The 13,169-nt window shown below is 31.4% G+C and overlaps 2 protein-coding genes across 3 annotated transcripts; one reads left to right on the top strand and one right to left on the bottom strand.

Moving 5' to 3' along the window:
- Nucleotides 1–447: 447 nt before the first annotated feature.
- Nucleotides 448–4,606, bottom strand: S6kII (Ribosomal protein S6 kinase II). The gene is made up of 14 exons (XM_066742831.1): nt 4,511–4,606; nt 4,337–4,423; nt 3,989–4,186; nt 3,834–3,915; nt 3,582–3,742; nt 3,405–3,511; nt 3,166–3,343; nt 2,909–3,074; nt 2,660–2,815; nt 2,315–2,574; nt 2,011–2,259; nt 1,710–1,948; nt 976–1,237; nt 448–898 (listed from the first exon to the last, which is right to left on the bottom strand). The coding sequence occupies exons 2-14, from the start codon at nt 4,388–4,390 to the stop codon at nt 764–766; spliced, it is 2,247 nt and encodes a 748-aa protein (XP_066598928.1). The 5' UTR covers nt 4,391–4,423; nt 4,511–4,606; the 3' UTR covers nt 448–763.
- A 105-nt stretch (nt 4,607–4,711) lies between these two features.
- LOC136783042 (uncharacterized) lies at nt 4,712–7,904 on the top strand. Of its 2 annotated transcripts, XM_066742838.1 has the most exons (6): nt 4,712–4,863; nt 5,065–5,209; nt 5,289–5,437; nt 5,736–6,092; nt 6,152–6,573; nt 6,673–7,904. In XM_066742838.1, the coding sequence occupies exons 4-6, from the start codon at nt 5,858–5,860 to the stop codon at nt 6,838–6,840; spliced, it is 825 nt and encodes a 274-aa protein (XP_066598935.1). In that variant the 5' UTR covers nt 4,712–4,863; nt 5,065–5,209; nt 5,289–5,437; nt 5,736–5,857; the 3' UTR covers nt 6,841–7,904. The 2 variants fall into 2 exon arrangements, with proteins under 2 accessions (XP_066598935.1, XP_066598934.1); XM_066742837.1 differs by having other exon boundaries at nt 5,065–5,437.
- Nucleotides 7,905–13,169: the final 5,265 nt, after the last annotated feature.

The following is a 13,169-nucleotide window of genomic DNA, read 5'->3' as shown; positions in this document are numbered from 1 at the left end:
CGGATAAATTTTATATTAGTACCGCTGAACCTCTAGCGACATCTATCTCGGTCGTTGTTAAGTTATAACGATATTATTAGTTTTCCTTTCAATAAAAAACTCAGTGAAATAACAATTCTCAGCTAAATGATTCGGTTTAGTACAATTTATATTAACTTCAATTGTTCGTAACTCCGTCGCTTAACTAAGATTGAACTGAGAGTTTTCTTAAAAAGGAAAGGTACGTTTATTCGGTAGGATCGGTAGGTTACCGACAGTACCGACATTACAAGCGACAATCATCGCTGACTCTGAGTTACAGAATCGCACTTAGCGATTTCTGTCGGTAACTGGACTTAACGATACCGAAAGTTGTCGCTAAGAGTTACAGAATCCCACTAGGAAAGGATACCTACTAAAAAAATAAATTAAATGAAAGACGTAGTACTTATTTAACGTATAATTATGAGTTTCAATACTTAGTAATGTTTACATTAAAATAATATCCTTTATGTTCGAAACACAATACAAGAATATTAAAGACATTTCTTTATAATATTTTATATTTGAACATGCAAATATTTTTCTACACAATTTACTAACATACAAGTGCACATACTATTTATAATTTAAGATATCATTATCACAACAACTTTCTTATTATCATGTTTCAAGCATTAATATAATTTACACATACTGAACTTTATAATAGTAATGGCATTAGTGTCTGCTTATGACCTCCTTGTGCTTTTTCACAATGAATAACTTATAATAAATATTATATTTAAATATCAGTAGCACCAGATGGCTTAGCCTGGGTTCTACGACGAGCTAATTCAGACATGACAACGGGACCGATAACGTGAGTAACTCTTCTTGGATTGCTAGACATGGCTTTGTACGTAGCCGCTACCGCAATCTGCATATATACACGTATTAGAAAAATGTAATATTTTTGAGATTTGTTTTAAAATTAATTCAATTAACATTAATTACCTTTAAATTATGAGAGTCGTTAGTAATTTCTGGAAGTAATTTTTGTGAAAGATATTTACGATTACAAATCCATGGATATTTTAAGATTGATGCAGCTGTAGGCCGCCGATTAGGATCCACGTGTAACATTCGTTTAACAAGTTCTTTAGCCTCACTTGATATTTGACACCACACACCACTTTCTACATCAATATATCCTGATCCAATACGATCTAATATATCTGTTGCACTATCCCCGGGATTATTACCAAATGGCGTATACCTAAAAGTATAAATAGTAGATTAATATATATATACATATATATATTCATAAGACGTGAGGTAAAACACAACTTTTCATGCCTGTTTTGAGAGATGAAAATAACATTTTGCCAACTAGCGAAAGGAAAGTAAATCCATCTGAGAAAAAAGTAGTTTAGGGAAAGAAAGTATTAAGTGGATGAGAAATAAATAATTTTTATCCCGCCAAAACATGCATGGAAAACTGTACTTTCTTTGAGTTGTTATGAAAAATAGTATGTTAAGCATGGAAGAGATCAATTTCGATGAAGTACTAAGTTTGAATGAGCTCGGCTAAATTAATAACCCTCGTCTTCAGCTCCGGTATTAATCTTGCCTTGTGCAATGCAACTTCGAACTTTGTAAAGAAATTGCTCACTTTCTCTCATAGGTTAATAATATACTATTTTGTAATTAAAAACTCATTTCTTAAAACGGTTAATCATTAAATTTACCCTGCCAACATAATATATAATAATACACCTAAAGACCATATGTCACATGCAGCGTCATAGCCCTGACGCTTTAATACTTCGGGGGCTACAAAATTAGCTGTATAACAAGGTGTCATGAGTAAGCCGTTTTCTGCTCGTAATTGTTTAGCAAACCCAAAATCACAAATGCAAAGTGTTGTTGGATCACCTCCTGGACTAGCATATAATATATTTGAAGGCTTCAAGTCTCTATGAACTACCTATAATAGTTTAAATCTATAATGCATCATTTAATGAATAATATTCCAAAAATGATACTTACACCATTTTCATGTAAATAATACACTACACTTGTAATTGTATGAATAACTTCGGCAGCTTCTCGCTCTGTAAAATTTTGACGTTGTAATAAACGATCGAGCAGCTCTCCTCCTCGTAAAAGTTCTAATACAAGAAAAATTCTTCTATCATCCTCATGAACAGCTCGTAGAGTTACAATGTGTGGATGTCTTCCGTATCGTAGCAAAATTTCAATTTCCTCGGTTGGGTCCCGTTTGAATTTATCAATGGCCTTTCATAAAATAATAAATATGTATTTTTGGAATAAAAGAAAGAAAAAAAATTACCTTAATTGCAAACTCTGTTTTAGACGCTTTATGTATTGCGGAATATACAGTGCTGTAACTTCCTTTCCCAATTTCATGTTTAAACTCATATTCATCGTTAACTGCGGCAGAATTAATATATACTGATAAAGCATTACTCATATTATCATAGCTTTTATATTCTGGTGATTTTGCTCGATCATCAAGAAGAAATGGTGCTACAAAACTGAATCCACGAAATAACTCATGTGCATTTGCACTAGGTGGTACACCAGGAGAATCTAAAATGTGAATTAATTAACATTTGAATTTAAATTAAAAACTACAAAATAATTAAAAAATATAATGTTATTAAAATTATATTACCTCTAGGTGTTTTACAAGTAAATTCACTGTCAAAGTAAAATGCATCATCCTCTTGACTAACAGCAGGTTTAAAAGGAGGCCTTATTTGTTTATTATAAAGAGCAATCCAATCAATGTTATTAAAAAAAATGTGATTTTTAATCTCTTTTACACCACCTGTAAGATTCAATAGTAAAAACAATCAAATTGGCACACATAGTAGCTAATTCAATGAAATAGACTTTTCAATAATTTGTTAAAAGAAAATACCAGAGCCCAATCTATTTACTGGATTCCTTTTAAAAAGGACTCTAAGCAGTGCTTGTCCCTCTGGTGAAATATTATTAGGCATACCAAGTTTAGCCCTCAGTATTTGTGTCATAGTTTCCGTACGGTTAGCTCCTTGAAATGGAAGTGCTCCTGTCAGCATTTCAAACTAATAAATAATATTTAATAAGAATGGCTTATTCAGACTTGTTTGATAGACAAATAAAGGTAAATAAATGGTATTAAATTTATAAACTGACCATTAGAACCCCAAAACTCCACCAATCAGCAGAAAACGAATGTCCTTTTCTGTTAACTACTTCTGGAGCCATATACTCAACAGTTCCACAAAATGAGTAAGTCTTGCAATCATCTAGTGGCTGTTTACTTAATCCAAAATCAGTTAATGATATATGACCCTCTGTGTCTAGTAGTATGCTACGTAAAAAATTTATATAAGTTATATAGAAATAAATCTCATAATTCACATGATATTTACTTTTCAGGTTTCAAGTCTCTGTATATTATTCCAAGGCTGTGTATATGATCCAGTGCAAGAGCTAATTCAGCTAAATAAAATTTAACGTCATCTTCAGTAAACATTACCTGAAGAAAATATAACAATTATATACAAATTATTCTAAATTACTAAAGTAGAAAAGTTTGATTAAATTACCTCTTTAGATAAGCGGGAGAACAGATCGCCACCTCTTAAAAAATCTAGGATCAAATATAGTTTTCCTTCTGTTTGAAAAGCATAATGTAAACGTACAATAAAAGGATGTTCCACATCTACCAATATATTTCTTTCCATTTTAGTTCTCATTCTATCCCGTACTAGAATATTAAATTATATCATTTAACTATTTACTTCTTGAATTGAGATGTATTACAAAATAATAAAGGTAATTAGTTTTCAGCCAAATACCTCTGAGTGTAGCCTTTTTAAGTACTTTCATAGCGTAAAGTATACCACTATCTTTTCCTATTACTTTTCTTACTAAAAAAACCTAAATTAATAATAAATTTTAATGAGAATACAGAATGGTGATATGTTTTCAGATTAAAATTAACTAATCTTACTTTTCCGAATGATCCTTGTCCAAGAACTTTCAGAAGTTCAAATTGAGAAGGATCAGCTTTTTCATGGCCTTCTCGTACTAGCTCTCTTACTTCAATTTCATGTGATTCCATACACCCATTAGCTTGAGATCCATTTGCGCTTTCTTGAGTAATCATATTTTCTTCCTGATTTTCTGCTGGAAGGATCTCAGCGATTTGCTATAGGAAATTTTACATATTCTAAATGAAAACTAAGTTTCTTAAACAATACAAAAAAAATTAATGATAGCCTAAATTAGTTTACTAATATATCTAAATAATATATTTATTATCCTTATAAAACTAGAAGAAAAAAGTTTAAAATTATACATTTTCATTTATAAGCTGTTCACTCCATAAAACTGTTAGAGTAGCTAACGGCATTATCCAATTTATCAGTTTATTTCGTCCAAAGATCTAAAATACATGTAAAATTACTATTAACTCTTATGTATACACATTGATTATATTTTGAAACGTTTGTACAGAAAAGTGCAGAACAACTTTATCATGTGTAAATGGCCGTTTTGCAACTTTCTAACTAGCCCAACTGAGGGCGATGGCAGAGAATTGTCCGTAACAGTCCGTAAGCACTTTACGGTTTCCATAACGTAACGTAATCTAAGGCAGAGAAAAACGTAAACCGTAAAAGTGAAATTTAATGGGGCAGCTGCACACTGTAAAGAATAGACGAAGGAAGAACAGGACATTTTGGCTATGTTCGTTTATGTATGTACAACTGAAAACTAGTGATAACCTATATTTAACGTGACATACATTGAAGAGTTTTAGTACTCCCAGCTAATAAACAAACGCAGCCTTTGAAACATCATTTATTGACATTCATTTATGATAAAGTAAGTCAAATTAAATAAAGATATATTTTTTACTAAATATAAATATTTCAATTTACATATTATATACATATATATATATTTATGGACCAATTTAAATACTAGATAGAATATAACCTAGGGTTTTTGAAATATATATATATATATATATACATCTTATTTTTACACAGGCAAATAGTTAAATATATTGCAATTAATTTTCAGTAATTTGTTTATAACTATATCAATATACCGAATACTGTAATAAGTAAAAATGGGAAAAATGAAAAATTCGAGATTATTACTTCTAACACAACATATTGTACATGATTACATACCTTTTGTATGTACGAAAAAAAAAACGAATAAGGTGGATTAACAGGAGATGGCGAACCAGGCCTTTTAATTTAACAAGAGATATACATGGAGATTACAATACTTTATTCCAGGATATAAAAAATGATTCGGAGGTATTTTACCGTTATACGAGGATGTCAAAAATACATTTTGAGAAATTATTATCTATGATTGAACCTTTTTTAAAGAAAAAGAGTTCACGTGCACTAAATCCTGAATTACGACTTCTCATTACTTTGAGGTAGGTATTTTCCTCGTGTAATTTTTCTAATATGCTATATTCACCATGCAGCGTGTTTATCCCAATATTATTAATTTGATCAAATCAATGAATATGAAAGCTTTCATATGATTTTTGAAGTCTTCAGTGCTTATAGTCATATTCAATATAACATTTTTGTTGGATTTTTGACATTTTGACTTTTTTCAAAGAATATTCCTAATATGAAGTTTCTACATACCGTTTTTTCCTACCATTTCTTTATTGTTTTCTTTCTAAGTTATTATAGGATGTACTATTCAATTTTACCATTTTGCAGATATCTAGCTACTGGTGCATCGATCATATTTTACTATCGCGCTTGCATTTCGTGTTGGAGAATCAACTGTTAGATCAATAATGAAGTAAGTTTGTAGCGTTTTAGTATCTATTTTGCAACCGATGTACCTGTCACCGCCAGAAAAAGGAGATTGGAAAAAGAACACTGAAGGGTTTTGGGCACGCTGGAATATGCCAAATTGTCTAGGATCTATCGATGGAAAACATATCCGGATACGTTGCCCTCCACATTCTGGTAGCCTCTGCTTTAATTATAAAAAGTATTACAGTATTGTGCTATTAGCGATAGCGGACCATTTATATAGATTTACACTTGTCGATGTAGGGTCATATGGAGGTAAGATATAAAATTCATAAGTTTTTATTTATGTTTAACAATATTTAATTTTGTTATAGGCAACAGTGATGGAGGAATATTTAATAACAGCGATATTAGTGTCCATTTAAACAATAAATTAAATATACCTCATGGAGATATAAATCTCCCTGGTAGTGAATTAAAGACCTCTTTGTTTTTTATTGCTGATGATGCATTCAAGCTCTCTAAACGGATTATGAAACCGTTTTCATACGAAAATCTAAATTACGAAAAACAGATATTTAATTATAGAATATCTAGAGCACGAAGAACAGTCGAGAGTGCCTTTGGCATATTAGCTAACAAATGGAGGATATTACATACAGCTATCTGTGTATTACCTCAAACTGCGGATTTAATGGTTTATGCATCAATTTGTCTACACAATTTTATTCTGAAAGAGGAAGAACATTCTGGATACAAAGATTTCAGTAACGTATGTAGTGCAAGTATTGAAGAGGTAAATATTGTGGTTTTCTGTATAATTTGCACTAAATGTTTAATTTCTTGACAAACTTGTATTTAAAATATATTAAATATGATCAAATAATCATTTCAGAATTCTATTTGGATAAATACAACCCCTAATTTTGAAGAAGATAATACCGCTATAAGTGGAGAAATGCAAAGGTGTATTTTAAAAGATTATTTTCAATCTGCAGCAGGTGAAGTAGAATGGCAGCATGAGTATGTGCAACGAGGAACATTTAGAGACAATAAAGAATGAACAACTTTCTTATCTACAGCAGTAGTCTCACCATTCTAAAGCAAGTGCATACAGTATAACATAAAATGTGATACACATTGCAATTTCGCAATTGATATAGACTGTTAAAAGAATAATATTTATATACTTCTACTGTAAATATTTATTAACTTTTACATAGCGTGTGTTAGTATTATAAATTATTCAACCTATGTATTTAGCAGCCCAGAAATACAAAGAAGACAAAAAATATTTATATTGTTTTCTGTAGCTTCATTTGAATTTACGTTGTCTAGAAAGTTCATCTCCTTCGGAGCTTAATTGAAAGTACTAGAAAATAAAACATTCCTTTTTCTACTCTTGAGAAACGTATTATATTAAAGAAATTTCTTTATTACTATCAGAAGCCATTAATTATATACACTAGCCCAATATAGTTAATGAAGGTAAAGGTACTTTTATGAAATGTAATGCACATCATATAATCGAAAAATTTCTAACAGCGTGATTATTCAGTTTTAATGCTCTACATTATAAATTAAACATTTTTAGAATATCCACTATACAGTTCGATCTCTTTGCGTTAAAATTCTATCGTCAGTATAATTAATATAACTTGCTCCTTTGGAATCAGTTGACTTTATCTCCAAAGTCCAGCACCAATTTTGCAAACAGCGCAGACCGATATTTAAAATATACGTTTATATGTGCTACATCATAAAAATGTATATACCTAAGTGTATTCTTCCTTCTGTTATATTGTCAGTTTTTTTGTTGTTAATCTTACATAGTATTAATGATAACAAAAATATCATGTATTTCTTACTCACGCATAATATTTTATTAATAATACATGTTGAGCTGTAAAAAAAAATATATATATATTGCTTCGAAATAACATATGCCTCTTAAGTATTACCGAAAGTACAAAAGTATTTGTTGAATGTTGTTTATTACAATCAGATAATTCAAGTATTATTCAAATAAGCTTCTCTTAACGTTACAACGCGATTAGATGATTATGTCACTTACCGCGCATAAGTTCTATATGTAGAATGAAATAAAAATCTTAATATTGAATTGAACTTAGTCATAGCAACTTATACAGAGTGTAACAATGATGTCCTGCAACCACCCTTAAATTTTGGCCGGACATCATTATTAGACCTTGTATATGTATCTTATTTGTATACAAAGAAGGTTTAACATAAAATTAAATAACTGAAACTTATAATATTTATAAGAAAAATCTAGGAAAAATCTAACAAAAATAAATTTTTCATATCATAGTTTTAACAATGAAAAACATATTACGGATAAATTGAAAAAACACTGTATTGAATAATTAATCCTTAAATGTGTTTAAAAATAGTTTTTAAAACGTTAAAATTACGTTTAGTTTAAGGTAGAAGTTAATGATTCCAAAAGTAGCTTTCTTCTAATATCTTTATCCTTATCTGGAATATCATTAAATTTAGCTCGCAAAAAGTCGAAGAAGGAATCATCTGCATCTGAGGGATTTCTTTCAACAAAATTTGATATTCTTTGACTCAATTGAATGATTGTTTGTTCCAACTCTTTTGTCTCGTTCAACTTCTTTTTTTTAATGACTGGTCTAATATTATTTTCTTTGTTCCCATTTCTATCGTATGCAGTATTTTCGTTTGATCTTACATTCTCCTCATTCTCAGAATGTGTGCTTGATCCCTCGTTTCTATCATCATTATTTTGTATATTATTAGAGCTACTGTTTTCTATATTTTTTCGACTGATGCAATTACTGTAGGTACTGTAAATATTAATAATGAAAGTAAAAACATTATACTAATAATGTTATTAAATAATTAATTAATAATAACAATATTAAACCTTCGTCTAATAATACAACAATCCAAAAAAGATATCTGTTTAAACAAAGGAAATCTATCACGTTTTATTACACCATTTCCACTTTTGCATTCAGCTTCTACCTTTTTTTTCTCTTTTACAAACTGATCCCGTAAATTTGTACAACGTTTTTGACAATATTTTGCAGTATACATATTATCTATTAAAAATATATCATATTTGTGATTTTAGTGTCTGGTTATGCATATTTAAATTTAAATTTTAATATTCACCTTTACAGACTTCTATCATTATAGTTGATATTTCGACCCATGCATTATTTTTCATCAGTCTATCTTTAAAATGTTTATTAGTTTTGTCATATAAAAATTGCCGTTCCCTATACAATTCGATCAGCAATTCATCTCCAGTTTTTACATTTGAAGAAATATTCTCTGGACACCCAGAAAAAAAAATATCAGCTTCTTCTTCAAAATAATCATTTACATAATCATGATCCGACATAATGATTTTTTGTTATAAAAACAAGCAAATATAAACAATATGTGCTCAGAAATATTATTGCAAAATATTTAACTATTTGCCTGTGTAGTTTCAAAATTTCCTGTTCTTCCTTCGTCTATTCCTTACAGTGTGCAGCTGCCCCATTAAATTTCACTCTTACGGTTTACGTTTTTCTCTGCCTTAGATTACGTTACGTTACGGAAACCGTAAAGCCCGTAAAGTGCTTACGGACTGTTACGGACAATTCTTTGCCATCGCCCTTTACTTTCAGTGGTCTGTTCTGGTTACGGTTCAGTCTAGTCACAGTGAGGCAACTGAAGAAAATTCCCTAGATGGATCAGATTTAGTGAGGAGGCTTCCGCGGTGCGGCGACACTTTACCACCCGACGTTAGTAATTTGGTTATTTAAGATTGGCAACACTGAGGCCATGAAGTATTATAGCAAAGATGAATACCTTCTCAGTCATCCTGCCTATCAAACACACACGTTACATACACAACCATACATATTATGGATTATCTCTGTCACCTGATGTATTTGTAAACTTCTATAAGTGTAGAGTCATTAGAAATAATTTTTATTTGAAACAAGTTATTGAAATAGAAGATTTTCAACGGAATTAAAAAGAATTTAAGAGAAAATTCCTAAGATCCTCATTTATATTTTACATTCTATTTAAAGGAGGATGCTGTTGCAATAAAGTAGAAAACACAAAAATATTATCAGATAAGTCACAGTTTTGTAGTTATTTTTATTTGTATAGTATGGGAACGAGATTCTTTGTTAAATTATTTGATGGTTTTCTTTTGCAGGCATTTTTAAATAACAGCCCAATTTTTCTCAATGAGATAAGTAAACACCAAGAATAAGTGCACCTCTCATCTTCAGTTAAAGCAGATATAGATAAGGATAACGTGCAAATGACTGCGCCTTAAGCATTTCTAAATCTGCCAGTCAAAGATGATTATGGTAAAATTTTAATCAAACAGGAAGTAGTACTACTATCATGTCTCGCAGCATATTTGGAATGTTACTGTGGAAAAACAAATCATCGTATCCAGTGTAAAAATCAATCTTAACTATGCTATTCATACGTAAGTGCTTTAAAATTTTTACTCAAATATTTATCCTTCACGCAGTATAAAAATACGTTACTGAAATAAAGATAACAATATATAATAAAGTACATTTTGGTGTGAAAAGTACCTTGTACAATGGAATACTTTTAATAAAAGTAGTATCTTTTATTTTTAATTTAATTTAACATGCATTATTAGATACTTGAAATATTATTTCATCAGAATTTTGAAGATATGCATTTTTTATTTTAATTAATTTATTTAAAACTTCTTCACGGTTTTCTTTATTGATAATCAATTCAGGCATATTTTCTTTATGTATTACACTTATTTCTATTTCTTTTTGACCCATATTTATTACAGCGCTTAATGTATTCATTTTGTAACGAAGTTCCCCGTTACGTATACGAGATACCGAATAAAGAACATAAAAGCTACCGAACAGTGGATATTATTAATCCCTACGTTACCGACTCGTGAGATAGGCTCACGAGTGGATTATAGCTAACGTCAAGGATAGACCCCGTTGACAGGCAGAGGCCCGGATGAAAAGACCGGCGCTCCAGTAAACGATGTCCAGGTTGTCCTGAGAAGTAAGGCAGGGCCATGCCAAACAACCCAGGCAACCTGAGATAAGGAGAAGCGGCCTCGGGGAGTCCTAAAACAATGACAGTGTCTATAAGTCCCCACGAGGAGGGGAAATAGAACATCGAGTCTGGCTTGAACGCTGGTTACGCGCGTCAAGCAGGCTGCGCGAATGTCGTGCGCAGACTGCCATAGCAGGCAGTCGGAACGCGACCATGGGACTGTGCTGATGTGCCCGTGCGTGCTGGTGAGCGCGTGACGCGGCACTCAGACATCCATGGGTCGGTTCGCGTACGTGAGGCGTGTGCTATAGGCCAGCCTGCACGTACGTCACGACTGGATACCGGCCAATGCATAGTGGGTTGTGCAGGGGCGTAGTTAGCCCGTTGGAATGTGTCCCGGTGCCCTCCGTAATCCCATAGGCTTGCGCTATGGCTGGACGGGCCGTGAACATTGCCTCCGTGGTGGTCCGCTCCTGGCAAGACGCTATGCTTTGGCAATTGATACCGCATGTTCCCGCACTCCTCACCACCACCTGTGTGTGGGTGGTGAGGGAGAAATGTATGTCCCTCAGCAGGCAGGTCTGCGAGGCTCGGACTTCCGTAAGGAACCCTCCCCTCTCTCCACGACCTAGCATACTGAGCGACCCCGGCTACCGCTACCGTCCATATGCATGGCCGCAGGGCCGTATAAGATGCATAGAGAATGGGGTCGAAGGACCCAATTGATAACGTAGGGTTGTTGGCCACCCAACTGACCAACTGGCGCCCTGATACCGATAGAAAAGGACGGGCGAAGGTAATGGGAAAACCCGTAGTGTGAGTGGCCCCTCGCACTGACGGGAATCACGTTACAATTTCTTCTTGCCGTTTTAATTGTTTTATGCTGCTAAATTCTTCCATTAATTTTATAATTTGTATAATAGTTTCTTTATTATTTTCAATTTTTTGAATTTTATTATAGAATTCAATAACTTCATTATTGGAATCCAAGTCTTTTGTTTTTTTCTCTCTAGATTTGTAAATGTTCTTTTGTATTTGGGAAATTTCAATTTTTTTTTCATGTATTATCATTTTTATTAAGCCTTAAAAGAAAATAAAAATATTAATATTTATTTCCAATTTTATTTTACAGGAGAATTATTCATTAAAATATATGAGAAACAACTATTACAGTCGTAAAAATGGTTTTAAAGCATAGCAGAACATGATTCTAATTGGTGTGGAACAGGTTAACAGAAATTGAAAAGATTGTTCATTAAAGTGAAAAGCTTATTCGTATTGAATATTGGTTACCTTTTTCCAAGTAATAGTAATTATAATAATAAATGGATTTTCAAAGAGGTTCTTACATTTAGGAAGAACTGAACAGATGTTAATAGAAATTGGTAAATATACAAATTTTACTTACTGATAAAAGAGTATATATCTGGTCTTTTTCCTAGATGTGCATTAAATCTGCTGTTAGAGGACTCGGAAAAGTTATTAGTCCTATTTTCCAATTGAAAAATAGAAAAATTTTCAGGTCTTATTTCTTTAATCCAAAACTTCTCGTAATAAGATAAATAATTTGTAAACAAATCTCCAAATTGTAATTCAGTTATTTGTCTTATTAATTGAAACGCATCATGTATACGATAATGCGGTAATAGTGCTAATAATGTTAATTTCCTAATGATTATAAATCTCTCGGGATATAAGTTCTTATTCTTAGATTTACTTATTAATGAGAGATGTTGGGCTTTTTTGATTAATGCCTAAAATCACAAAACAATTAAATTTAATTTCTTATGTGATCTAACTGAAATAATTAAATTGGATTAAGAACTCAAAGGTTGTTTGAAAATAGGTGTTTTTAGAATAGATTTTTTTTTATCGCATACAATTGTAACTGATCTAAGAGGCTTTCGAAAATCCTGTACGTACGTATTAATAATTTATAATTTCATTCAGTTGCTCAACTATCGATTAATCTTATCAAATGGTCAAAAACAATTAAATTAATGAATGTTTTAGTTAAAAATTTTTATCTTCCGAGATGTTTACATAAGTTTTCTTAATTTTTGAATATCTACAGTGTATAATTAAAAAAATTTCTTGCATCGTCGTCGAGAAAGTTAAAAGTCAACATACTTTTTTTTAGTAGAGTTTGAGTAAATACTTTCTTAAAATCTTAAACTGCATTAAGTAACAGAGTTTAAAAAATAACATTTTTAACTGACTTATTTATTCGTATAATGTTAGATGTTAATAAAGGGCAATGTAAAATAGCTGCAATTAAACTTACTTGAGAATAATGAAAAAAGCAATGTATAACGCGTATATTCGGAAATA

Source organism: Prorops nasuta, unplaced genomic scaffold (genome assembly GCF_024137725.1).
Source record: "Prorops nasuta isolate Cenicafe-Biocafe unplaced genomic scaffold, Cenicafe_Pnas_1.2 PNAS00031, whole genome shotgun sequence".
Taxonomy (NCBI): domain Eukaryota; kingdom Metazoa; phylum Arthropoda; class Insecta; order Hymenoptera; family Bethylidae; genus Prorops; species Prorops nasuta.
This window is presented reverse-complemented; position numbering and strand designations above follow the sequence as displayed.